Source organism: Arvicanthis niloticus, chromosome 18 (assembly GCF_011762505.2).
Source record: "Arvicanthis niloticus isolate mArvNil1 chromosome 18, mArvNil1.pat.X, whole genome shotgun sequence".
Taxonomy (NCBI): Eukaryota; Metazoa; Chordata; class Mammalia; order Rodentia; family Muridae; genus Arvicanthis; species Arvicanthis niloticus.
Window position 1 is genome coordinate 49,067,484 of NC_047675.1, and position 27,766 is coordinate 49,095,249.

The 27,766-nt window shown below is 48.3% G+C and overlaps 2 protein-coding genes and 1 long non-coding RNA gene across 8 annotated transcripts in view; 1 reads left to right on the forward strand and 2 right to left on the reverse strand.

Moving 5' to 3' along the window:
• Fanca (FA complementation group A) overlaps positions 1 to 8,100 on the reverse strand; it is a 59,182-nt gene extending 51,082 nt beyond the window's left edge. For 4 of the 5 annotated variants that reach the window (XM_076916015.1, XM_076916017.1, XM_076916014.1 and 1 more), the window contains exons 1-7: positions 7,998 to 8,100; positions 7,588 to 7,697; positions 6,129 to 6,222; positions 4,086 to 4,219; positions 3,867 to 3,962; positions 2,802 to 2,875; positions 432 to 643 (exon numbers count right to left, since the gene is read on the reverse strand). In XM_076916015.1, coding sequence (XP_076772130.1) covers positions 432 to 643; positions 2,802 to 2,875; positions 3,867 to 3,962; positions 4,086 to 4,219; positions 6,129 to 6,222; positions 7,588 to 7,697; positions 7,998 to 8,076 — 799 coding nt within the window. In that variant the 5' untranslated portion in view covers positions 8,077 to 8,100. Of the gene's footprint in view, positions 1 to 325; positions 644 to 2,801; positions 2,876 to 3,866; positions 3,963 to 4,085; positions 4,220 to 6,128; positions 6,223 to 7,587; positions 7,698 to 7,997 lie in introns of those variants that run through there. The other variant, XM_076916018.1, reaches the window with a different exon arrangement.
• An 11,537-nt stretch (positions 8,101 to 19,637) lies between these two features.
• The window catches only part of Spire2 (spire type actin nucleation factor 2), a 35,105-nt gene continuing 26,976 nt past the window's right edge, over positions 19,638 to 27,766 (forward strand). The window contains exon 1 of one of the 2 annotated variants that reach the window (XM_076916026.1): positions 19,638 to 20,002. In XM_076916026.1, coding sequence (XP_076772141.1) covers positions 19,747 to 20,002 — 256 coding nt within the window. In that variant the 5' untranslated portion in view covers positions 19,638 to 19,746. The remainder of the gene's footprint in view (positions 20,003 to 27,766) is intronic. The other variant, XM_034522973.2, reaches the window with a different exon arrangement.
• LOC143435010 (uncharacterized) lies at positions 19,996 to 21,759 on the reverse strand. The gene is made up of 3 exons (XR_013104970.1): positions 21,399 to 21,759; positions 20,395 to 20,651; positions 19,996 to 20,208 (listed from the first exon to the last, which is right to left on the reverse strand). It is a non-coding gene; the product is annotated as an uncharacterized LOC143435010 (long non-coding RNA).

A 27,766-nucleotide genomic window follows, 5' to 3' on the forward strand; every position in this document is an offset into this window, starting at 1 on the left:
CCAGAGGTCCTGAGTTCAATTCCCAGCAACCATGTGGCAGCTCACAACCATCTGTCATGGGATCAGATGCCCTTTTCTTGTGTGTGATAGCTACAGTGTATATAAATATATAAAATAAATAAATCTTAAAACACACACACATACACACACACTCAGACATTTAGGAAGAAAGAGAGAGAGACAGACAGACAGACAGACAGACACAGAGAGAGAGACAGAGAGAGACAAAGAAAGAAAGAAAAAGAAAGAAAGAAAGAAAGAAAGAAAGAAAGAAAGAAAGAAAGAAAGAAAGAAAGAAACGGACGGACGGAGGCCCATGACTGACCTGGTGAGTTTACTTCACGCTAGACCCACAGGAATGGAGAGACTGCTCTCTTTTCCAGGATCAAAACGAACAATCATCCCCAGGAACTCGCCTGCTACGGACATACCAGAAAGCACGGCTCCCACAGCACCGGAGGACGGGCAGGATGCGGCTCCCACAGCACCAGAGGACGGGCAGGATGCAGCTCCCACAGCACCGGAGGACGGGCAGGATGCGGCTCCCACAGCACCGGAGGACGGGCAGGATGCTCCTATCTGCTCACACAGGAAGCGTAGGCTCTTGAAGAGCCACATGGTCATGGCTTCTGTGTCAGGATGGCTGAGGACACAAAGAGCAGAGGCTGGGTCCCCCATCCCACTACCCTCATAATTTCATTCACTTGTTTATTACTGCAATAGTCACTTAAGTTGAAAGCACTGTCTAGTAAGAATGAATCAGCAGCTGCCGAATCCTGTCTCAAGGATCAAGGCAGGGACAGGGCACCTGCCTGGCTGCTGATAGCGCAAGAAAAGGACACCATTTTTAAAAGTTTACTAATGAGGGGGATGGAGATGGCTCAGAGGTTAAGAGCACTGGCTGTTCTTCCAGGTCCTAAGTTCGATTCCCAGCAACCACATAGTGGCTCCCAACCATCTGTAATGGGATCCGATGCCCTCTTCTGGTGTGCAGGTGTACATGTAGGCAGAACTCTATACAAGTGCTTTGGCACATCTGTAATGTGAGGATATAAATTAATAGTCTGACTCCTGATTTCAGAAAGGAATAAATACAGTTACATACATTTTATTAACCATGTTTACCCGAACATCTCCTTTTTTAAGTTATTTTGTTCTGAGACAGGGTCTCACGGAGCCCAGGGCGGGTCTTGATCTTGGTATGTAACTGAGTAGCTTTAAGTCATTTGTTTGTCTTTTAATGACTTAATATTTACCTTTACATTTAATTTAAAAAACCTGTTATGTGTAGGAGGATTTTGTATGTCTGTAGACCCTGTATGTGTACTGCCTGCAGAAGTCAGATCTCCTGGGAGCTGGAGTTATGAATGGCAAGCAGCTACCACGTGAATGCTGGAGACCAAACCTACCTCTGCAAGAGCAACCAGTACTCTTACCCTGAGCAGCCCAGATCCTGACCTTGTGAGTCTCTTTGTCCTCCCTCCTGAGATCTGGGATTGCAGGACTGAGCCCCCGAGCCCCTGAGCCCCTTCATGAAATGCCGGCGACTGACCTCTGGCTTCAGGCCGTCAGTGGAAACACCCTAAGCCCAAGTCCATCTTTCTTCAGGTTTTCTTGCTACTGTTTGGTTTTTATTTTGTTTTGAGACAGTCACACTATGTAGCCCTGGCTAGCCTAAAACTCACTATGTAGTCCAGGCTAGCCTTGAACTCACAGCGAGCCATCTACCTGCCTCTGCCCTGCAAAGTGCTTTCTTGTCTTTTTTTTTTTTTTCTATATTTTTAAAAATAGTCATCATGAGAGGGGCTGAGGAAATGACTCAGTCAGTGATGTGTTCCCTGTGCCCAGGGCTGGGAAGACAGACACAAGAAGATTCCTGGGGCTTGTTGGCTAGCAAGCCTGGCCAAATCGGCAAGCTCATAGTTCAGTGAGACCCTGTGTCAATTAAAGAATAATTGTGAAAGACACACAACACTGACCTCTGGCTTCTACAAGCATGTGTATACTCATGTACATACAAGCATGTGTATACATACACATACATACATATGTACACTTATGCACATACAAGTGTGTGTATACATACATACAAACATGTGTACACTTATACACACACAAGCGTGTGTATACATACACACATACACACATGTGTACACTTATGCACACACAAGCGTGTGTATACATACACACATACACACACGTGTACACTTATGCACACACAAGCGTGTGTATACATACACACATACACACATGTGTACACTTATGCACACACATGCGTGTGTATACATACACACATGTGTATACTTATGCACACAGAAGCATGTGTATACATATACACATACACACATATGTACACTTATGCACACACACGAGTGTGTATACATACGCATATACAACAATGTGTATACTCATGCACGTACAAACACGTATATTTACACATATGCATAAAAATCATCACCACGAGACATGTACAAAGAAAACATGCACAAGGGTACTTTAATACCACTAAATGTCTCATAAGAAAAAGGACATATACAGTCAGACAAGACGGCTTAGCAGGTAAAGACGCTCACCACCAAAACTCGACCCCAGAACACACACAGCGGAAGAGGAAAACCGGCCCCTCTTCTGAGCTCTGCACACATGCCATGGTGCATGTAACTCCCACCCCACGATAAATAGATAGACACATAAATACATAGCATAAATAAATAAATAGCTTTTAGAGACAGCTTAGAAACACAGCTATGAATAATGAGCGGCCGCGTGGCGCTGAGTAACCCACAATGACAACCAAGTACCTTTGCAGTAGCTCTTGCAGGCTCACGACACCGTGCGTGTGAAGACACCACACAGCTTCAAGCAACAAAGAATTCTGAAAACACAACAGCATTATCTCAATGTGTGCTTCGTCCTACAGACAGACAAAGTGTCACAGCATGGTCTAAAGGGCTCAAGTCACACCGCATTCATGTCCCTTTCTGTTCTGCATGGCTTTTCCTCTGCAGTCTGTGACAGCTCTGACCTCCCAGGAGTCTTCGGTGAAGTCATTTCCAATCCGTTCTACGCTCTGGCCTCACATTCTGAACTCCTGCCTGGAGACTGTCCCGTGATCCCCACTCACATGCTATGGCTGGAGAACACGCTCGTACATACACATGTGTACAATAAAGATTAGAAAATTTAGTGTTTCAAATACAGCTTACGAATATAGTTTGTTTTGTTTTGAAATAGGGTCTCATGTCGTCCAGGCTGGTCTGGAACTTACTATGTAGCTAAGGATGACCCTGAACTTCTGATCCTTCTGCCTCTACACACACACATATACACACCACTGTGCCCAGTTTATGAGGAGCTGAGGGTCTAACCCAGTGCTTCAAGCAGGCTATGCAAACACCCTTAACCTGAGCTACATTCCTAGCCCTTATTAGTATAGTTTGGAAATTATGTGTTAGTAACCCACTTACTCCAGAAGAGCCTTCCTAATAGCACAGCAAAAAGTCTGAGGACAGCGCTTCTATCATCTGATTGATCTTATCTTTTTGGAGACAGATAGGATCTCATTGTGTGGCACTGTCTGGCCTGGAACTCTGAGTACACCAGGCTGACTCTGAACTCAGAGACTGTCCCCCCTCAGTCTTTCAGGTGCTAGCCTTGGGTCCCTAGGTTCCCTGTTCTAATCAATACGGACACTGATAGAACAGACACAAAGCTAAAATGTTCTTTCCGCCCCCAGGGGCATCTGATGAACCCTTGTCAAGATCTGCAATGAATGAGATGTTTGGCCAAATTCCGAAGAAAATTCATAGACCCAAACCAACAGAAATCGCCTTTAAAAATCCTAAGGAAAAGAACTTCACACTTACCTGTGCTTTCCATAATTCTTGACAGAAGGTGAGACGGGAGAACATATTGTGTGCCAGCAAATGCCGAGCAATCACTAGTAAGCAAGACAGCTTCTTCTAAAAAGAGATACGATCTGGTTTTTTAAAGAGGTAAATTATCTAAAAACAGTCTTAAAGGAATACGGTATTTTCCCAACCAGCTAAACCAGACAGGTCTTATTTAAGGGGCCGGCTTCTCACGCTTTGTTCCGGGCTGAGCAGCACAGGGTGGCTGGGCTCCAGGCAGACCTGCTGCACACTGTGAGCAAACACACTGGCAGACAGCACTCCCACAGGAACACCCAGCCTCAAGGCTTGATCCCGAAAAGCAGAGCCTAAAAACAAAACAAAGCCACGACTTACCCTTAAAACACAAGAAACACAACCATCAAAAGATATAAGTTGGGCTGGAGAGATGGCTCAGAGGCTAACAGCACTAAGTGCTCTTGCAGAGGTCCTGAGTTCAATTCCCAGCACCCACATGGTGGCTCACAACAATCTGGAATGGGATCTGATGCCCTCTTCTGGTGTGTCTGAAGACAGCTACAGTGTACTCATATACATGAAATAAACAAATCTTTAAAAAAAAAAAAAAGATTTAAGCTGAAAAAAAATGCTTCTTATTCAGTTGTAGCAACACGGTAGAAAAAGGACAGAAATGGAAAAAACGGACACAAAATGAAAATGACTTCATGGCTAAAGTGGCAGCTCTCAGGACACTCTGAGCTCTATGTCACACACATATGCACGCATGCATCTTGTACCACAGCAGATACGCTCCATGGCGACATACAAGGGAACGTTATCATCCTCGGATAAAGGAGCTCGGTGACCGCTGTCCTCAGACTTCCTGCTGTGCTATTAGGAAGGCTCTTCTGGAGTAAGTGGGTTACTAACACACAATTTCCAAACTATACTCATAAGGTCGAGAAATATATCTTTTGATGGTTGTGTTTACAAAGGTGTTTACAAAGCATGCGTAAGGCACTGGGTTAGACCCTCAGGTCTTCATGCCAAGACAGGGATGGAACCCATGGCCTCAGACACCGGATACAATGCCACAATACTCCGATTCACCCTTAGTCCCTAATTACTTTAGCCCCACAGATGAGTTTACCTCCCAGGGACCTTACAAACATTCAAGTCCAAACTGGACAGGATTTCGAGATACTCTGCCTTGCACCTGAGAGGGAGCAAAGGATCATGGGTACACTCAGGGAGAGGCTGGACAAGCTTACGGCGGTAACCAGGCTCCTGACCCAGTCTGTGGTCGGTAGTCCTTAAGGTGAAATGTCCTGAGCAACCTAGAAACAGGCAGTGCTTACAACAAATCATTCCTGATTTACTTCCCTTCCAAAACTAATTATCAAGGGAAAAAAAAAAAAAGAAGAAGAAGAAGAAGGCTGGAAAGACGGCTCAGCAGTTAAGAGCATGTGTTGTTCTTCCAGAGGACCCAGGTTCGAGTCCCACAACATATGCAGAGGCTTATAACTGTCTGTAACTCCAGTTCCGGGGGATCCAACCCCCTTTATAGTCTCCACGAGCACTAGGCATGCACACAATCTACAGACAGACATGCAGAAAAAACATCCATACATATTAAAAAAAAACCTAAAAAACTAATAAATACATATATAATGCCCGTTATCTTCTAGGCTCTAAAAACTCACATCAATGAATAAGGAAAGCCAGATGCAATAATTATAGAGGCTTCAAATCACAAGTGTTAGAAATCAGAGCTGGGACTGGCGACAGATGCCTGTAATTCCGGCTACCAGGGATGCTGGGGGGATTGAAGACTGAAGGCCAGACTAGATGACTTAGCCAAACCCTGGCTCCTTTTTAAAAAATCGTTTAAAGGACTAGAGACAGACAAAATACCCTAGGTTCAAACCCCAGTGTGTCCAATAATAATAAACTTAAAAAAGCAAATTTCAGGGACTGGAGCATGGCTCAGGGAGGCAGAAGTAGGTGGATCTCTGCGAATTCAAGGCCAGCCTGGTCTACAGAGTGAGTTCCAAGACAGCCAGGGCTATGCAAAGAAACCATGTCTGGGATGGTGGGGGGTAAAGCAAGGAAATAACTCCAAACCAAGTCATAAAGCCTGTGTAACTGGGGATAATACATACGCGAGAAAGGGCATTGTTTGGTGGAAAATGAATGTCTATGTACTGTAAACAGATTGTGACTTTTTGCTTAGACGTTTCCTAGGTCAGTGAATTGAAAAGCACAGTGACAACTCACGGATAAAGGGAGCGGACCGGTCGGAGGAAGTTTCGGCACCATCACAGCCAATCAGCTCGCCGAGACGCACCATTTTACACCGTGGCTCTTCTACCTACAAACCCAAACAGTAAGAATCACTTTCAAGGCTCGAGCGGTGTGTGGCTTGCATAGCGGGCAAGTTTCGTTTGGTCTGGTTCTCTGGTTGGTGATTTTGCTTTTGTTTTGAAATTCATCTTTGTGTGTGAGAGTGTGAGTGTGTGTGTGCGTGTGTGTGTGTGAACGTGTGTATGTGTTTTAGAATTTCTATTGCTGTGATAAAAACACCATGGCCAGAAGCCACTTGGGAAGCTTATTTTAGATTATAACTGGTGCTCCATCTTGCTGGGCAGTGGTGGCACTCAGGAAGCTGAGGCAGATGGATTTCTGCGTTCAAGGCCAGCCTGGTCTACAGAGTGAGTTCCAGGACAGCCAGGGCTACACAGAGAAACCCTGTCCAAAAATAAACAAACAAAACAATACAAAAAAAAAAAAAAAAAAAAAAAAAACCCAAAAAAAAAAAGAGAAGCAGACACACATAACAACTACATCCATCACCCAGGGAAGCCAGGACAGAAACTCAAGGTGGGAACCTGAAGGCAGGAGCTGATGGAGGGGCCATGCTGCTTACTGGCTTGCTCACCATGGCTTGCTCGGCCTGCTTTCTTATCGATCCCAGGACCACCAGTCCAGGAAAAGCACCACCACCCCCCAATGCGTTAGACCCTCCCCCAACAATCATTCATCAAGAAAATGTAGCACAGGCTTGACCACAGGCCGACGTGAGTGGGGTGGGTTTCCAAATTGAGATGAACTCTTCCCAAATGCTTCTTAGCTTGTGATGAGTTGACTTAAAACTAGCCCAGTGTGCATGCTTGTCTGTGCAGTGTTCACAGAGTTCAGAAGAGGGTGTCGGGTCCCCTGGAACTAGAGTTACAGATGGCTCTGAGCCACCTGACACGGGTTCTGGGGACAACATGATGCCTGACAGCTCAGTGGTCAAGAGCGCTTGTTGCACTTGTAAAGGACCAAGTTTTGATTCCCAGCACCCACATGGTGGCTCACAACCATCCATAACTCCAGTCCCAGGGGATCTGATGCCCTCTTCCGACTTCTGTAGGCACTGGGCACACGTGGTACATACATACATGCAGGCTAAACACTCATTCATACACATAGAAACAAAACAGACTGTAAGGAACCACCGCTCCAGCCCTTCAAGTACTTTTTCCCAGAAGAAATTTACTAAAGCCTTTCAAGAATTAGTAAGTTTACTTACTACCCAACTATTTTCATCTCCAAAGACATAAAATATAAAATAACTCCGCTTTCTTCCCACCTGGTTTGCAGGCACCAGTTATTCACACAGGCTTAGAAGGATATTAAAAAGATTATGATCTGGCTTGGCTCCAAGCACCCGGCCATGCCAACTTCCTCTTACCTCTAGCAAAAGGTCATGCATGTTTTGATGGTATCTCAGGAGCTTCAGAGCGGAATCCTTTAATTTCTGTTCCCTTTCAGGATCATATTTTTGCTTCTTGACTCTGCCCGCTAAAGAGATTTTTTTTAAAAAGAAAAGAATTGCTCAGAAAATTATAGCGCAACGTACACAGGGTGACACGCTGCGCGAAGGTCCAGAGAGAGCTGCCCAAGATCTGGACGGTCATCTGCTGCTGCGGCAAGCGGCTGGAACCAGGAAAGCCTGGGGCCCGTGGCCCTAAGAGGACCAGCGGCCCAGAACTGCAGACTCTCGGGGCTGCGCCACGCTGGGATCTCAACCCGGACCCCGGGGAATGGAGGGACCGCACTGGGCGCTGGTTGGGGTCGGAAAGTAGTGTTAGCAAGACCTACCCAGCAGCTCGGTCCAAGATTTTCGGAGGCCCCGAGGCCCACCGCCCATCGCAGCACCCCGCGCCGGCGAGCCGGGCATAGCGTCTGGAACACCCGCTCTGCAGCCCGCGCTGCCTTCGGATTGGCGGCGTCCAGGCGCTGGCGCTCATTGGCTAGGATCACGCCTGACCACACCCCCCGAGGGCGGAGCTTGCTCTGCAGCCTTCTTTGTTGGGGCAGAGGGCCCTGAGTCTGGCAGCGTTCGGGTGGCGGAGTAGGCAGTCTGGTGGCAGCCTTGGTGCAATACACCAGCGCGTGACAACTTGGAGGAAAGTGGTGCAGAATTGAGAATGGCCCGGGAGCGTGGTCTGGGGAGATCACGTGACAAACTGGACTCGGTTTTTGGTAAAAACCTCTTACCTACTTTGCTCAAAAACACACAGGATCGATCCCTAATTCTCTGCTGTGCTTATTTGGCTCTTACTGTGGGAAAATTGACCAAAGGAGTTTTGGTGCTGGGATGTGAAGTTCAAAGGCTGAAGAAGAATAGAGTTGCTATCCCCCTCCGCTAAGGGCTCAAAGTACTCAGGAAGGAAAAACAGCCACAAAAACGCTATCATTCCTGTTTTTTCCTTTATAAAGTCCACCTGACTTTATAAAGGGGCCGAGCTGTAATCCCAGCACTCAGGAGGCAGAGGCAGGTGGATCTCTGAGCTGGAGGCCAGCCTGGTCTACAGAACGAGTTCTAGGACACCCAGGGCTACACAGAGGAAACCCAGTCTCAAACAAACAATAAAGAGGTCATTATCTGCACTGCAGTAACTGCTTGATTTTCAGTTTTATCCCAGGCATACACGCAGACTCTTAGTGGAAGACAGGATACTAGAGACAGGCTTGAACCAGTCATGACACCCAGGTTGTGATTACAATCCACCCAGCCCGAAATCAGTCAGCAGCTGGAGGAGCCATTATCGGAGCCAGATTAGAGTGGACAAAGACTGACCAAAGTTTTCCAGGAATCAGGTTTATCTGCCTCCATGACCTGGAGGTGCTACAGTTGTTCCGGGAGCCAAAAAGCCACTTGACGCGTCAAAGAGAACACTTAACTCGAAAGATATAAAACTGAAGAGAACCAATTTAAGAAAAAAATTCAACAAAACCTCATCATTAGGGCCAGGACTCTTCCCGGCTCAGGTTGGAGAGCTCTATGTTGCCTCTTGGCATCCGAAGTGCCATCCGGCGGAGAGGGTCTAGGGCCATCAGAAGATTTGGCTGTACTTCCATCATTGCCCACAAGGTGGACTCTCCGCCAACACAAGCCCTCCCCACGCTCACTGGCCCAGCCCGCTGAGTTTGTAACCCAGGCTGGCAAACTCAGAGATAGCTGCCTCTGCCTCCTGAGGGCTGGGATTAAAGGCGTGTACCACCGCTGCCTGGCAAAATGCAGCCTTTTATTTTAACCCAGAAAGGACCATTTTCCTCCATATGAAAGAAATGATCCGCTCTGCAGCCTGTGGGTACAAAGAAGTAATAGCTTACCCCAATCAGGCCAACAGACAACCGGTACTAGTACTTACTGAGTGTTTTCAAGCTTTCCTTGCAAATTTATTTCTTTTCATTGCTGCTTTGTAATCTGCATTTTCAACAAGTACAGTAGCACAAACTAGAGATCCCAGCGGCTCTGGAAACTAAGGCAGAAGGATCATGTCTGCCTAGGAGTTTGGGGTAGCCTAGGCAACATTACAAGACCCCCTCCCCCATTTCACAAACAGAGTTAGAGAGCAGCTGAGGTGGAAACTGGCTGAGGAAGACACCCGGTGTTGACCTCTGCACCCTATACACGTGTGCACACAAGCATTCACACATACAGAAGTAGGAACGCACACGCACATGTACACACACAAATAACCTTCCTGTTTTACCCACGGCATAAATATCTTCTCCCACAGTTTCTTGTGGTTCTCTGGAGATTCCCTCCTCTTAACAGCCAGGTATACTTGACTCAGTATAAAAGGGGCTGCTTTCCCCTCTTCTTCTCTTCCCTCTCCGTCTCTTCTCTCCCCATTCCCCTCCCCCCTCTCTCTCCACATGTTTATGGCCAGCCTCTACTCCTCTATTCTGTCTGTTTGTCTGTCTGTCTGTCTGTCTCTCTCTCTCTCTTTCTCTCTCTCTCTGTGTCTGTCTGTCTGTCTCTCTTTCTCTCTGCCTTTCTCTGTCTCTACTACCCCCTCAACTTCCCTCTCCATGTCCTAAATAAACTCTATTCCATACCTGTCCTATGGCTAATACCTTAGGGGGAAGGGATGCCTCAGCATGGGCCCACAGAGGCACACACACACACACACACACACACACACACACACACACACACCTGCACCATACCGAACCTCCACCAAACATATCCCTGGCTTCCTTTTCTTCTTTATAAAACACCACAGGTGTAAGCCACCTGACATAGGCACTAAGAATAACCGCTGAATCACCTCTCCAGCCTGGGCTTTGGGTAGGTTTCTTGAGGTGACAAAGACTCAAGTGGCCCAGTCTGACCTCAGACTCACTTCACAGCTGAGGATGGGCTTGAACCCCTGCTCCTCCTCCTCCTGCTTCACAAGAATCTTGGAAACAGTCATTGCAGATATAACAAAGGCTCTCAGGAGCATCCCAGGTTGTCTAAGAGACTCCTGAATCCAACAGCGACTGTCAGGAGACAGAACGGAAGATGACAAGGGAGAGACAAGGACACCAAGATACATTGAAGCCCAGATATAGCTCATACCTGTAATCTCAGAAATTGGGAAGCTGAGGCAGGAGGATTACCATGAGTTCCAGGACAGCCTGGATGACCGTATGAGGTCATCTAAAAACAAAAACAAACAAAAAAAGAGTTGGAGGAAAGGAGAGTATATGAGGGAGTCTTCTGGTGCCCCTTGAGGGAGCCTCAGCCCACAGACACTTTGCCTTCTGGCCTCCAGAACCGTAAGACTGGGTTTCTGACTTGATGGTGCTAACACCTTTAGTCCCAGAGGCACAGGCTGGTGCTGATGGATTGGATCTCTGTGAGTCTGAGATCAGCCTGTTCTACATAGTGAGTTCCAGGCCAACCAGGGATACTAGCGAATCCCTGTCTCAGCAAAAAGAACAAAAATGAATGTATTTCTGTTCTTTGAGCTCCTGGGTCATTTGTGGCCATGTTTTGGCAGCTTCAGGAAACTTCTGCAGACACCAGTGCTTCTGTATCGTCATAGTGAAAAACTATACAATGCCATCAGTATGGAATTGACTTTGATGCAGTGCACTACATGTAGGGTACCAGGAACCTCTGAATATGGACCACAGGTGGGGACCAGCTGCCCCAGCAGAGAGAGAACAGGAGTGTAAAGGGTAAAGAGCAAATATCTTAGCCTTGTGGACCACATGGTGTTTGTTTATCACAGCTATCCAACTTGCTATAACTTAAATAAAGCAGCCACAAATATGTCCTGGATAAATGTAGCTGTGTGCCAATAAAACTTGATTTACAAAATGTGTCCCAAGTGCCAGAGTTTTTCTAGGTTCTAGTCTCTCCAAAGATCCCTGTACCATGAATGAGGATAACACTAGGTATGATGACTTATCCTCATGACCCCAGCAATTAGGAAGCTGAGCAAGAAGGATTGCAGTCAGTTCCAGGTCAGCCTACAGTATAAAACTCCGCCTCAAGGAAAGAAACAAAACTGGCGATCTAGACTCTATCCCAGCCTTGACATCTGAGCTCACAGACAGACAGCAGTATCACCTATATGTTTTTACTCTGTCAAGTAAAGATAATAAAATGTTCTATCTGTCTCAGAGGGATATGGCGAGACTATAATGAAATATCATTGGTGATATCACTGTGACCACTTTACTAGTATTAGGAAAATGCCGACAGCTACGTGCACACAGTTACTCTTCCTTGGTGTGCTTGGTGGACTCTCACCACACACCATTCTAGGCCTGGGGCTGCCGCAGTAAAAGCAGCAACAAACCAGGCAAAAAATCCCCACCTCTGTGGGTAGTATGGTCTAGTGGGAGCCATAAATAAATGAAATATAGCATATTGGATGATGCATTGTGCCTTGAGAGATTTATAGAACTGAAAACAGATTAGGACCTGGGTGTGGATCAATAGAGCGTTTGCTTAGCACGCATGAGGCCTTAGGGTTTTACTGATGTGAGCAGACACCATGACCAAGGCAAGTCTTATAAAGGACAACATTTCATTGGGGCTGGCTTATAGGTTCAGAGGTTCAGTCCATCATCATCAAGGCGGGAACATGGCAGCATCCAGGCAGGCATGGTGCAGGAGGAGCTGAGAGTTCAACATCTTCATCTGAAGGTTGCTAGGGAGAGACCGACTTCCAGGCAGCTAGGACTAGGGCATTAAAGCCTGCACTCTCAGTGACACACCTACTCCAACAAGGCCACACCTCCTAATAGTGCCACTCCCTGACCCAAGAGTATATAAACCATCACAGATCTCTTGCATAACATGCATGAGGCCTTAGGTTCCCTGCACAGTACTACAAACAAACAAACAAATATTATTATGATTTGCAGTGGGGAGGTGGGACTGGTGAGGCCACCAGGGAGGAGCTTTGTAAGTTTTATGAAAACCTTGGCTTCACTCAAGGGAACCTTGCTAGGAACCGTCGGACCTGAGCTGGGCTCTGTGCTAAAAATATGCTGAGTGTGTTGGGGACAGACATAGAGCAAGCCAGCGCTTCTGGTTATCAGAATCAGTTCATATTTGAAAGTTGATCTTCCAGGTTAAAGAAAGCCCCACGGTTTTGGCCTTGGCTATGGGATGCCAGGAACTGGAGAGCCGGTAGGTTTGATGGCAGGAGCAGGAATCAATGACTACTGCCATCAAAGTGTCATTGGCCATGAGATTTGCACAACCCCCAATCATCACCATCCTTCACTCTCGGCTTTAAAAGGAGATGAGGAGTGCTGGAGAGATGGCTCAGTGCTTGTCCAGAGGAGCAGGCTCAGGACGCAGTATTCACCGGACTAACAACTGTCCTTAACTCCACTTCCAGGGGAGCCACTGTTCTCTTTTGGCCCCTAGAGGGCGCACTTTTGCCGACGAAACACAGTTAAAGCCAGATTTTGTTATGAACACCTTTGATCACAGCACTTGGGAGGCAGAGGCAGGCAGATCTCTGTGAGTTCAAGGCCAGCCTGGTCTCCAAAGTAATTTCCAGGCCAGCCAGGGATACATAGAGAGATCCTGTCGCCAAAAAAAAAAAAAAAAAAGTTTAAAAAAGAAAGATTAGAACAATAATAAAACAATTTTAAATCTTCACTCTAACAAGCAAAATTTAATTTTTATTTATTATTATTATTAGTGTGAGCGAGAGAGAGAGAGAGAGAGAGAGAGAGAGAGAGAGAGAGAGAGAGAGAAGACAAAGACACAGGGTTGAGAATATTCAGGATACCATGGGGCACATGTAGAAGTTAGAGGAAAACTTCCAGGAGTCGATTCTCTTCTTTCCCTGTGAATTATGGGGATCATCAGGTTTGGACAGCAAACCCTTTACTTGTTGAGCCAGTTTCTGGGTCCATTTTTTGGTGTGTGAGTGTGTGTGTGTGTGTGTGCAGGTCTCAACATGTAATCCTGGCTGACCTGGAACTCTCTGTGTTTGCCAGGCCGGCCTTGAACTCTCAGAGATTCAACTGCCTCTGCCTTCAAGTGCTGAGACTAAAGCTGTGCCCTGCCTCGTCCAGCCCCTTTTGCTTTTGAGACAAGGTCTCCCTACATAGCTCATGTTGGCATAAGGACTTCCTACCCTCTCACTTCTGCTCACTGAGAGCTGGATCACAAGTCTGAGCTACCACATCTGGCAGATTCAAAGTCTGCTCCTACTCTCTGTCAGGGGAGCCAAGGAAAACAGATACCTTCGAGCATTACAGATGTGTACGTAAGTGGAGACAGCCTCTTTGGAAGACAATTTACTGTTGCTTGTTTTAAGTTCCTACACTGAGGCAGGGAGTAGGTCAGATGTAGACTACTGGCTGAGTGGGCGCTGGGTTTAGTTCTTAGCTAGTCCTGTGAGAAATTTATACATTTATATACTTTTTTATCTAAAAAAAATTAAAACAAATTTATGCTTGTTTTTATTTTATGTGTATAAGTGTTTTACCTGTAGGTATGTGTGTGCATTAGATGTATATACCTGGTGCCCCTGGAGGACAGAAGAGGGCACTGAATCCCCCAGACCTGGAGTTCCAGATGGCTGCAAGCCAACATGTGTGTGCTGGAAACTGAGCCCCAGTCCTCTGAAAGGACAAGTGCTCTTGACTGCTGAGCTCTCGATCCAGGCTTCGGGGAGTCTGCTTCTCAAGATTAACAGCACATGCGTAGACATGGGTAGGAGGCATCTCTAGTCTCATCCTGTGATAAGTAGTTGGTGTGGCATCCATTAAGCAGACAGGGCGGACTGTTGACTAGGAGTACGCACAACCTCGTGCCCCTCAGTGAGAACTGGAAAGAGGTCCCGGCCTACCCACAAAGAGACCCGCACGCTCTGTAGAATGCGGAAGCACTTTGCACAGAGGTACACATTCTGTCCTCGTGCGCAGAGTCGGGTGTGTGACACGCCTCTCTGTATAAATGGAGATGTACCGATTTGTCATGGGTATACGATACTTCAGGAAGGAAAACAAAGACCACTGTCTTATTTGGGATTATTATTGCTATGATGAGACACCAGGACCAAAACCAAACTGGGGTAAAAATAGCTTATTTGCCTTATACTTCCATATCATCGTCCATCACTGAAGGAAGCCAGGGCAGGAACTTGGAGACAGGAGCTGATGCAGAGGCCATGGAGGAATGCTGTTTACTGGCTTGCTTTCTTATAGACCCCAGGACCACCAGCCCAGAGGTTTTCCCCACTCACAATGGGCTGAGTCCTTGGAGTCCTTGCCCATTGATCTAATTAAGAAAATGCCTTATAGCTAGATCTTATGGAGGCGTTTCCTCAGCTCCCTTCTCTTAGATGACTTTAACTGTGTCAAGCTGACATAAAACTAACCAGCACACCATTGCAACAATTGTCTCTGAGAGGAATCAGAGTTGGGACCATCATCGGGTGTAAGGGTTTCCAGTGTATGCCACTTTTGAATATTTGATCATGAAGCTGGATCAAACTCTATCTGAGCAGTATGTATCACAACCATGTCTTCAGTCTTCCAGAGTTTAGTCTCCAGGGAAAGTAAAGGATGCTCATATCGTCATCCAAGACTGGATGTCAGCTGTGAGGAGCAATTACAGCGACCACCAGCTAAGTGTCACACTGGGAAGTGACCACCAGCTAAGTGTCACACTGGGAAGGGGTTCCCTTCATTTGTGGTCATTGGATTTTTCTGAAATAGTTTCAAAATTTGCAGGGGACTGCAACACTTCTCAATGGGCAACAAACAGAGTGCTTAAATACTTTCCCCTTCTGGTCTTGAGAGTAGGAGCCCTTCTCACCATCTCCAGCCTCCCCAGCCGTCTGTGTGTTTTGACACATCCTGCATCTCAAAGGATCCTGAGTGCTGCTCTCTGGGCAGTTTGGATTCTAGGTTCCCTCTCTTCAGAATTCACTCCGGATCCCCCTTGTGCCCTGTGGCAGTGTGTGGTCCTAGTCTCTAGATCCTTTCTCATTGCCTGGGTTCACCCACTATATCTCCAGTCACTAGCCCAGAAACCTTGTGATACCCATTCCCAGAGTTCCTCCCTCTGAGCTGTCCTGGGTTCTTTCATTGACCGAGCACAGCCGGGCTCTGTCTGTTTTCCCCAGGGATTCATAGCCTTCATCATTATCCCAAAAATAAACCTAAACACAAAACCAGACTCTCGAATTTCAGCTTTTCCTCTCAGACCCTTGAACTCTGACTCTGCCTGGCCGCATAGAATGTGACAAAGAGCACATTCAGGGGCCTTTGAATTCCGGTAACACAAAGCCTGGTTGCTAGCTGCAAACAGTATAAGCGGAGTCTCTGGGGAGAAGCCGACCTGAATCTGAAGTGGACTTGGGTCTGGATGGCAAGGGCCCCTCCACTCTATTTTTGGCAGGTGGATTAGTTCTGCCTGTGTCTAGGTGAATGGATGAGACCTTAGCTCTGAACCTGGCTAGGTGCCAGATCCCCTTTAGCCTTGGTGCCAGACGCCTCACCTGTTCTGCCAAGTCACCAGAGGCTCTCGAGCCCTGCAGCCCTGCGGCACGGTCCATGGAACAGCCTCTGAATGGCAGTCACAGAGTAGCTGAGGACTCAGCCTTCCCTTACCCAGTTGATATACAGAAACTTAACATTGGGACTTTCTAGTGTCTGCATCTTTACAGATGCTCACAGATTGACTTCTAGAGCTTTTCCATTTACGGCTGCATAGTCATGAGCCCACAGCCACTCCCCCGTGATGCTTCTGCAGAGGATGGCGTTCAAAGCACCAAGCACAGAGTGTGGACAAAGGCGTGTATAACCGATCCTATCAGGTACCCAAAGTCCTCACCCACCCATCCTCACTTCTTGGTTTTTTGTTTGTTTTTTGAGACAGAGGCTTACTGTATAACTCTGACGGATGTGGAATTTATTGTGTAGACCAGGTGGGCCTTAAAGTCAGAGATCTGCCTGCCTCGTCCTCCCAAATCCTGGGATCAAAAGTGTGCACCACCATGACTAGCTGCTGATGCCCCCTCTTTTTTTTTTTTTTCTTTCTTTTTAAAAAAGATTTATTTATTTTATGTATGTAGCTGTCTTCAGACACACCAGAAGAGGGCATCGAATCGGGGCCCATTACAGATGGTTGTGAGCCACCATGTGGCTGCTGGGAGTTGAACTCGGAGCAGCTGGTGCTCTTAACCTCTGAGCCATCTCTTCAGCCCCTTCTTCTCTTTTTTAACAGTCAAAACCAAGATGTCTTGCTTCTAAAATCCAAATGGCAAGCTGAAGGTCTGGAAGACATATTTCTTCTCTCCTTTACGTCATCGTCATCATCATCATCATCACCATCATCATCATCTGAAACATAGGAACCCAGAAATGGACCTCAGGTGAAACATTAGCCCCAAACCTCTTGATGGCCGCCAGAGTAGCAAGAAGGATTTCCACCTGGGAGCCTGGAGTGACTTACAGCCAGTCATCAGAATTAAAGAGCAGATCAATTCAGACTTTTAACTGAAGGAAATAGTCATGTTGACCGACTTCAGTTACAAACGGGTAGAGTTCATTACTGCACCAAGAGCACAAGTCAGGTCAGAAGCCAGTCCCTTTAGTTGCAGGACTGAGGTCAGTTTTATTAGTCTTTGAAGGAGGGAGAATTTATTTGGCTTAGATTCAGTCAATGGTCACGTGGCTTTGTGGCTTCTGAGTCCTGTGTGGTGAAGCAAAACATCATAGCAGAGCAGAGTGGCTCACCTCACAGTGAACTGGAGAGAGAGGAACAAGGCGTCCCAGAACTCGGCCTAAGTCCCTAAGAACTTGCTTCTGGTGATCGACTTTCTCCACCTAGGCTCCACCTCCATGAGTCTGCACCACTTCCCTGAGACTATTTAAATGGCAATTCTAGGGCTGGAAAGATGGCACACTGGGTAAAAGCCCTGCCACACAAGCCTAACCATCTGAATTCCATCAGAAACCTCAGTGGAAGGAGAGAATCACCTCCAAAGTTTTCCCTCTGGTCTCCACACACATGCTAGGGTAACAGGTATCTACCCTCATATCACACACACACACAATAACAACCAGTAAGAAAATTATGTAGAGTAGCCATTGGTTATGTCAGAGCCCTCATGATCCAATCACCATCTATTACTGGAGAAAGCAGTTAAGGCTCAAACCTTCAGTGCATGTGTCCTATGACGATAATGGGAAGTAGATTGCTGCACCCTAAATAACTTCCATCCTCTGCCCAAACGCTCACAACTCCATCCATTCACTTCCCTGACACCAGAACGATGCACCTCCTGTGGGTGCTTCTGCAGCTAAAGTGGGCCAAGGCAGTACCACTGAGGGAGCCCAGGAGATGCCCCGCGCACACACACACACACACTGCCTGCCTTCTGCCTGGTCTCTTGCTACCCTCTGGATCAGGAACTCCCATACGCTGGGACTCCCTGAGAGACACCCTCTCACTATACTATCCGAAGCTGTGGTCCAATCACTCCTGGATCTCTACAAAGCACGTGGGTGGCTCGCTCCTTAAGTGAGTCATGGTTTCATCTGAACCATGAAGCATCTGAGCTGGTGCTGATGCTTCCTTACTCTGTCAGATTCCCACCCATTCGAAACGCAGAAACCACTCTATGAGCCGGCCAACAAGAAACCGCCTGGCTTCATCAGTGGGCGCTCGCTGTCAGCATACACTTGGCATTGTGTGAGTCAGGCTTTCCCTAAACTACTCGGATACAGGTTCTCATTCCTAACATAAGCAAGACCCTTTGTGGAAGGTTCCTACTGTTCCTACTGAGGTAGCCCTTGAAGTTTCTGAGGATTAGGGAGGAGGAGACAGAATTCAGGTTGTCTGCACACAGTATCACGAGCAGAGGAAAACTTCCCTCTCATTTCCTATTCTTCAGTGTCCTTTGGTTCCCCCAAATCGGTTGCATCTCATAAGCTTGCAAACTGGGAGAAGGATGTCACACTTGCCCAGATATTGATTACAAACACTTTTACGCAAAATTCATTTGTATCTTTTCTTTCCCATTGAAGACTAAGAATCCAGAAGAGGTTGTCAGTCACCCCTACAGCAAGTCTCTCTCAAATGAGGTGAAACTATCTTACAACTATGTCCCAGCCTTAGCTGTCCAGAACTTCAGGGAACCCCACAGTTGAGAGTTTCATTCCAACAGAGCTGGTCAGATCTTGTCCCGGTCTTGTGCTTCGTAGGTAATTATTCTATCCTGTAGCCAAGCCTGAGCCAACTGCCTTGTTATCATTTCTCTCTCAGATGCACCTTCTTGCTTTGTTCTTCCAAACAGCCATAAATATGGCTGAAACTGCTTTCAACAAAGCTGTGTGCTGTGCTTGGCTTGCTACCACCTCTGCTGTGCTCTGTAGTAGCCGGCCTTGGAATGAAGGCAACACACCCTGGAGATGAGGTGTTGTGTTAGCGCTGTCACATTGTTTGTCACTAGGACCCGAAGGGTTTAAAGCTGGTCCCTTCTAGCAGAAAAAAAGGACCATGTATGAAGTACTTCATCCCTGAAGGCCTGTATCATCTTTGTGCCAATCACACTATAGTGACCTCCGAAGGTCCTTTGCTATCCAGGCCTTCCACAAAGGCCATCACAGGCACCGTCTACTTTAAAGAGCCAGAGCCAAGGGAGCGTGTGTCCGGGTGCCTCTGTGTGTGTGTGTGTGTGTGTGTGTGTGTGTGTGTTCATGGTCCCCATCACGCTCAACCCCACCCCTCTCCAGTCAGCTTTCCTCCTCTAGTGCCCCCAACCCGTTTCTAACAAACCTCCTTAGTCCCCTGCTCTTGTGCACCCTCCCTCTCCGGCTGTCCCCACCCCCACCCCGGCCCTCCATCCCCGCTCGCCCCTCCTTACCGGTCTTCCCTTCCCTCCCAGCCTGGCCCCGCCTCTTCGGCCGTCAGCCTCCTCCTCCTCCGGCAGCCCCCGCCCTCACCTGCATCTGCCCGCGATGGGCGGGGCCGGGATGACAAAGCACACGGGCGGCGCGGGACCCGCCCCCTCGCTCGGCGGTGCGTCGCCCCGCTGTTATGGAGACCCGCCGCGCGCGCGGGCGGCGATGATGGGCGGCCATGGCCCGGGCGGGCGGCGGCGGCGCAGCAGCTCCCGAACGCGCGGGGGGCGCGGCGCGGCCCGAGCCGTGGGAGCTGTCCCTGGAGGAAGTGCTGAAGGTGTACGAGCAGCCCATCAACGAGGAGCAGGCCTGGGCGGTGTGCTTCCAGGGCTGCCGCGGGCTGCTGGGCGAGCCGGGCGGCGTGCGGCGCATCCGGGACACGGCAGACATCCTCCTGCGTAGGGACGGCTCGGTTGGCGCGCGGCTGGAGCCCGGTAAGGCGCAGCGGAGTGGGTGGGGGTGTGGCCGGCACGGCGGGCGGGCGGGCGGGCGGCCGCTGAGGGCACCCGGGTGCCAGGTGACGGGGCCTCGACCTTTCTCTCATCAGCGCCCAGATAGCGCTCTGCCGGACCGGGAAGGCCCCACCCTGCCCTCTGGATCTGGGACTCCTTGTCTTCTCTTTCGACCTAGGAGAACCCCACTACACACACACACACACACACAGAGAGAGAGAGAGAGAGAGAGAGAGAGAGAGAGAGAGAGAGTCTGCGATAACCCTACCAGCAGCCCATCACTCCTGATGTGAAGCGGCCAGTTGGCTGCTCGCGCCCAGGGACACTTTCCCCAGGGGAGAGGGGCTTTGGTTAAAAGCCTGAGTGTCTTTTACCTTAAAGTCCCGGAGCACGGCATTCCGTGTCCTATAGCCACGTCCCTTCAAGATGGGTTTGGGGGAGTCCGCAGTCCACTGCCTTGCTCTTAGCAGGGCCTGTGGGCGAGTCCTTGCTATTCCCGTGAAGCTGGAACTCTCCTCTGGCAGCACTGCAGACGTTAAGGTTACTTAGAGATGTGTGTCTTTTTCTAGGGGTAGGCCGAGCAGGGGGACTGTGTCTTGTTCTGAGTCTGCACTGAATTCATATTAATCTCCTGAGTTTAATTGTAAGTGTAAGAAGAGTGTGATTAAAAAAAAAAAAAAAAACACGTTAAACAGTGAGAACCAACCGTTAAGCTTTTGAAAGGTTACTGAAGTCTATTCAGACTGGTGACTTCAAGCTGCTAGTTCCTGTTCCCCTTCATTCCCCCCCCCCCCCGGAGAATTGTAGTTCCAGTATAGAGCATACAGTGAAAGTACCCTAAAAGTTGATACCCTGCTGGGAACACAAAGGCAGGCTGTGTGTCTGCTGAGTGAAGGCTGGCCTCTCTCCAACCCCGAGAGCTGTGGGCTTGCAGAAATTCCCTCAAGCAGGCATCTGCGGGGGACTAGGAATGATAAGGCCAGAGAGAAGCAACGGACAACAGCCGCCTCTGTAACAGGGAGGGCCCATTGTGCGCACAGAGGAGCCACCTCGGCTTTCCCAGGCTTCTCAGCCTGTACTGTTTCCTTCCTCCCTCCTCACCCCTGCCTGACACTTGCAAGTTGTTAAATTTTGCACAAAAGCACTGATATATCGCATAGGGAAATAATAAACACAACACCCTGATAGGCTGAGGGTTAACCTTGGCCAGTTCACTCAGAAAGTAGCATGATTAGCATGAACCGTAAGGCTGCCCCTTCAGAGGCTGACCTGAGGGGACAGGTGCACCACCATCAATTCTCACAGCCTGCACACTCATGAAGCTTCTGAGGCTCCGGCCTCCTCACCAGACTATTCCTGGGCTCACCCCATTGCTTACCATAGAGAATATAACCCAGGATCTGGCTCCAGGCACTGCAGAGCAACACAGGACTGCAGGCAGCCTGCTTGGTCCGGCCAGTGATGTTCAAGACGAGGAAACTTAGGGTTGTAAGTGGCTTACCATGGTCATGGTGGTGGGCTGCACTGTGAACAAACCAACCTGAGCTCCCTGCTGGGTTTCTCCAGAACATCAAAAAGGACACTCACAGTCTGGCTCTCCAGCCCCCCACCCCCACCCCAGAGTTGTACGTGTACTGCCTTATTGTTCTCAGGCCAGTAGCACTTCCTGCTGGGTCAAAGTTCAGAGAAGCAGCCTGTGTTGACCTTTGGGGAGAGGAACCTGTTTGTGGCAGGCACCAAGGAGTCCAGCTTCACTTTCTATCCAGTGTTATCTTTGGTGTCTGTTGGTAAACATTCCCCATGAAGACAAATGAGGGTTATGACTTGTTTTAGGGTTTGGTTGGTTTAGGACAGGATCTTGCTATGTTGTTCAGGCTGATATTGAACCCTTGAAGTCAAGCCCCCAATGCTGGCTCCTGAAGATAAAGAAAAAAAAAAAATGTATTTACCAGAGCAGTCTCTGAGCTTCATAAAGTGGCTGAAACGTTAAGATAGCCACCCCCTGAAAGTAGCTAGCCCAGCATCCCTACAGGATTTATGTAGTTTATTCCTGAAGTAGCTGTTTCTGATGCCAGTAGAGTCTCTTAATCTGCTGTGTCGGACCCTGGATACCCTGGATGCTGTCACTTAGTTAGGTCAATCTCTGAGCCGTGCAGGTCTGATTCTCCACCTTCTATCTGAGGCAGAGTTTCTCACTAAACCGGAAGCTCACTCTTTTGGCTTGACTGGCAGCTGCTTGTTGTACCACTGTCTCTAGTCCCCAGCGCTAGGCTGTCCATCCCTGCTGCTAACCTCAGCTTTTACACGCGTGCCGTGGGTCCAAATTCAGTTCTCCATGCTTGTGCAGCAGGTATCTTATCCACTGAGCCATCTCCCCAGCCTCCTGATTTTGTTTCTTTGACATAACATCTCATGTAGCCCAGGCTGGTCTTGAATTTGCTGTGCAGGTCAAGATGGCTTTAAACTCATGGAGATCCTCACACCTTTGTGTCCTGAATATTGACGTGAGCTACCTTGCCTGGCGGTCTTCTAATCTTAAATTGGAAGACTTCTTCATAGTCACTCCTGTGTGTGTGTGTGCATGTATGCACGAGGGGGGGCAGTTCTTGGAACTCAAGACCCTCTTGCCTCAGCCTCTTAAATGCTAAAATTGCTACTATACCTGACCTCTTTTCTTTTTTAAATTAATAATTATTTTTATCATTTTTCAATTGTGTGTGTGTGCACGTGTACATGAGTGCAGGAAGAGTCTGTAGAATTTAGAGGTACTGGATGCCCCCTGGATCCAGAGTTACAGGAGGTTGTAAGCTACCTGGTGTGGGTGTAGGAATTAGACTCAGGTCTTCTGAAAGGACAGTAGATGCTTTTAACCACTGAGCTACTTCTCCAGTGTGGAGGGTGAACAAGTTAACATGTAGAGTTACTGAGACTATGTCGAGGTATTAAATATATACATTATGTATTAAATATATACATTAGGTATTAAATATATACATTAGTGTTTCCTCTTTTTTTTTTTTTTTTTTCTTTCGAGACAGGGTTTCTCTGAGTAGCCTTGGCTGACTTAGAACTCACTCTGTAGACCAGGCTGGCCTCAAACTCAGAAATCCGCCTGCCTCTGCCTCCCAAGTGCTGGGATTAAAGGTGTGCGCCACCACTACCTGCTATATTTTCACCCTTATTGCCCAATGATGCTACAGACTAGGCACTTGCATGTTACAGAGAAGTGGTGGGGATGGGTTACAATGAGGCCGTGTGTGCTCACTCAGGTGTGTCCATAAGGAGGCCAGCGCTCCTGGGTTCTCTCCCTCCACCTCAGTTCTGTTCCTTGTTACTGTAACTAGGTGTGTAAATGACCACCTGTCTCATCTGGGTGCTCACTTGCCTGTCTCTCAGCCCAACCCCCTCTTTAAGGTAAAGTAGATCTTTGGCTACTAAGAAATGTCACTGGACCCCGGAGTTGGAATCCTAGAGCTTCATCAGGGACCAGGGCTGCTTGTTCCGCTAGCTTCTCTTAAGAGTTATTTATTTTTATGTATATGAACACACTGTCACTGTCTTCAGACACACCAGAAGAGGGCATTGGTTCACATTACAGATGGTTGTGAGCCACCATGTGGTTGCTGGGAATTGAACTCAGGACCTCTGGAAGAGCAGTTAGTGCTCTTAACCACTGAGCCATCTCACATTACATCTTGAACCCTGTCCAAGGATAGTGCCCTCACCCAGCCATCATGAGGGAACCCAAAACTAATTAGAGGGAGGGAATTTGTCCCTCCCGAGTCTCCTGGGTGCCAGACTATTTGTAGTTGAAACATGTTTGCTTGTTGAGCCAGGCCCTTCCCATGCTCACCCGCTCATGTTTCTGGAGTCCTGGTCACAGCTGTGTTGTCCACCTCATGACTGTGAGGCACCCAGAGCTCTAAACCCTGTGCCCTGTGAAGGTCACTCGGCTAAGTCATGGTGGGTTAACATGAGGCCCCCTTGGATGGGTGCATGTGGGATTGGAGCATGCCCAGCGATGCTCGGGAGGGAAGCACCCAACAGTGTGGAGCTTACCCCTCCTGCCAGAGCATCCTGCTGACATCGCCACTCTGCACGCGAAGAAATGGGAGATGACAGAGGAGAGGCAGCTGCCTAGAGTCAGTGAGAGGGGCATGACATGGCACCTGCCTCAGAGCTGGTGTTTGTGTGTCTGTGCCCTTAGAGAACGTCACCAAAGGGAAGACTTGGCCTGAGGCACAGCAGCAGGTGTCCATGTGCCACACCCCTGTGTACCTTGGCCACATTCAGCATGGGACACAGTATCCAGGGTCCATGCAAATGAACCCTTGGCACAAATACAGGTGGTAGCCTGAGGAATGCAGTTCTGCAAAGGGCTTCCTGTGTACTTCTTGATGGCCAGTGGGCTATCCCTGGGACCTCTGACTCAGACAGGCGGAAGTGGGCTTTTTTGGGGGTGGGGGTGTTCATGCTCTGAGGTTGCGGCAGGGTACCTGAGCAGTCTGGATGTGGTGTGAGCTGGGTACGTGTGTATGTACAGGTCTTCTGATTTTGGCTCACCTCTGAAGTAGGCCTTGCAGGAAGACACTTCTTCAGGTGCACCTCTCTGCTGATAATGCCTGTGCCCAAGGTCGGCTGCCCAGAAGAGTTCCAGACACATGAAGGCAGGGTGCTGGTCCCTGGCCCACCTAATTACTTCCATGTTCTGTAGTGTGCTTCTGGAAGGCTCAAGCCCCGAGTCTCAGGCATCCCATGGGGTACTTGTGTGACTTGCATGGTTCAGCCTGTAGTAGGGGTGCTGCCCTGTCATGTTCAAGGCCCTGGATTTCCCCCACACTCATTTGTCACCGCCCCCCCCCCCCCCCCCGTGTCCACAGAGAAGCATTTCATTGGCCAGCACAGCACACACAGCGAAGGTCCTCTTCGGCTTTCATACTGAGAGTTCTGGTCCTAGAATGTAGATCCTTTAAGCATCTTTGGCCGTTAACTGATTCCTCAGAGGGAGTTGACCTTTACATAAGACAGTGGTAAGGGGGATGGCCTTGCTGCCTGGAAATGCCACCCTGCTCGTCAGGCAAACCAGCTGAGGACCAGAGTACCCAGAAGAGGTGTTCAGCCTCTGCTTTCTCAGTCCAGTGACTCCTACTGTATTCCAGGGCAGAGGGCTCATGGTCCTTTCCCCAGGGAAGGAAGAGGAGAGGGTGGGCAGAACTTACAGGAGAATGTATGAGGTTCCTATGAATAAATACACTCTTAAACTGCTGACTTAAGACAACACTAGCATATTCACTTCCAGCTTAAGAGGCTGTAAATCCAGAATCATCTCTGCCTTGAGGCTAGATCTCATCTACCACATATCCACAGGCTATAGCATGCCTGTGTGAGGGTGTTGGATCCCCTGGACCTGGAGTTTCAGACAGTCGCAGGTTGTAAGCCTCCGTGTGGGTGCTGGTCTTCTGGAAGAGCAGCCAGTGCCCTTACCGGCTAAGCCATCTCTCCAGTCCCTTATTGTGATGCTGTCATACATGAACACAGTGTATTCCCATCCAGATCTCTCATTCTCCGTTTTCTTTTTAATCCATTTCAACGGAATTGTTGACAGCCTGCACCCCTCAGCCCCCACTATATACTTTGGCATGAACGTTATTTGTTAGAATTTAGCGTTGGCTTAGAGCCTACATGCAAACTTGGGATGGAACCCAAGGCCTTGTATATGCTGTGAAAGTGCCTACCGCTGAACAGTAACCAGGCCTCTAGTTAGTTCTTTCAATATATATATATATATATAAAAACCCTTGCATGCAGCTAGGCATGAGGGCATGTTCTTAGGAGGTAGAGGCTGGAAGATCAGGAGTTCAGGGATATTTTCAGCTACACGGTGAGTTCAAGGACAGCCTGAGCTACCTCAGATCTTGTCTAAACAAAACAGAAAACAGGAAATGAAAGTCGCATATAATGAAATGCACGAATGTCACGTGTGTATTCATCTCTCAGCTCTCCTTGGAGGCTTTGGTAGCCTTACCACATGGGTCAAGTTTCCAGAACGGGTCACCTTAGCATGGCCCAGAAATCTGTATTCTACACCTGCCCAGAGCTTGGTTCCAAATGGTAGTTTTATCAACTGCTTTCTGTTGGTCACTGGTGGGCACATTATACCAGGCCTTTGATCCTGTCACCCTGTATTGACTAGTTTTATGTCCGCTTAACACATGTCAGCTTGGCACAAGCTAATGTCATCTAAGGAGAAACCTGGATTGGAAATGCCTCCATCGCTGGGGGTGGTGGTGGCGCATGCCTTTAATCCCAGAACTCAGGAGGCAAAGGCAGGTGGATCTCTGTGAGTTTGAGGCCAGCCTGGTCTATACAATGAGTTCCAGGATAGCAGAGCTACATAGTGGAGACCCTGTCTCCAACACCACCTCCCCATCAAAAAAAAAAAAAAAAAAAAAAAAAAAAAAAAAAAAAAAAAAAAAAAAAAAAAAAAAAGGTTAGAATGGTAAATGAAGCTGAGCAGGGAAGTTTAAGTAGAAAGAAAACAAATTTTTAAAGTAAGGTTTGAGGCTTGAGAGATGGTTCATGGGCTGGAAGAATTTGCTGCTCTTGCAGAGGATTGGGGTTTAGTTCCCAGTACCACAAAGCAGCTTGCGATGTAACCATAGCCAAAGGATGTGGCACCCTCTTCTGGCCTCTGTGGGCCCTGCATGCATGTGGTGAGCTTACATACATGCAGGCAAAGCACTCACATACATAAAATAAGAAAAAATTAAACCTTTAAATAAATGTATGTATGTATGTATGTATGTATGTATGTGTGTTGTGTGTGTGAGTGCAGACCCCATGGAAACCAGAGGCTAACTTGCAGGAGCCAGTTGGTCCTTTCAGAATGGACCCCAGAGCTTGCAGTCAGGTTGTTTGGCTTGGTGGAAAGTACCCTTACCCACCTCATCAATGTCCCACCCCAAGGAATAGCATCTTTGTAACATATTTTCACACCGTTTATTTTCTTTTAACACTTATTTCTCACATGTTGTGTGTGTGTGTGTGTGACAGGTCTGTGACTACAAGCATGCACATGCCATGACACGTGTGGGTAACTTTCAGATCTTTCCTCTGTGCTTTTGGGGATGGAACTCAGGTCTTCAAGCTTGCAGACAAGCACTTTGACCGGCCGAGCCATCTTGCTGAATCTAATTCTGTCTTCCGGCTGGGACCAGTGGTGGGGCCTTGGTGATGTCCCCAGATGTGCTGTCAGAGGCTGGACATGGAGGTGTTCGGGAGCACAGAAGCCAGGCCTGCCCACTGTTTTGTTTGGCTGTTAATTATCCTCCTGACTCCAGTGCCCATTGTTAGAGAATCCCGAATGCTCAAGGTTCAGGACGCAGGGCAGGCCTCGGCCTTGTGCGCTGCTGACACAGGTCACCTCCAGCTCTGCCACTGGTGGACGGGGTTTCTGCTGTAGCGAGGCACTTCCTGGGAGTGGTGTGTGGGCATCGAATGTGTGGGAGAGTGCTTAGAGAAGCCTGCGTTCTCGCCCAGGCCGGGATCAGCCACCGCCCAGCTGTGGAAGAGCAGGATGGGCCACACCTGTATCCCTTTGCCCCACAGAATTCTGTTTGTTAAACAAACACAGCACTCTGACTGTGTGTCTTCCTGTGGGTGGTTCTCCTTGGCTTTCTCCAGTTCCCAAGGCTGATGCTTGACCTGGGTCACAACTCAGTTTTACAGTTCATTTCTTGACAGGGG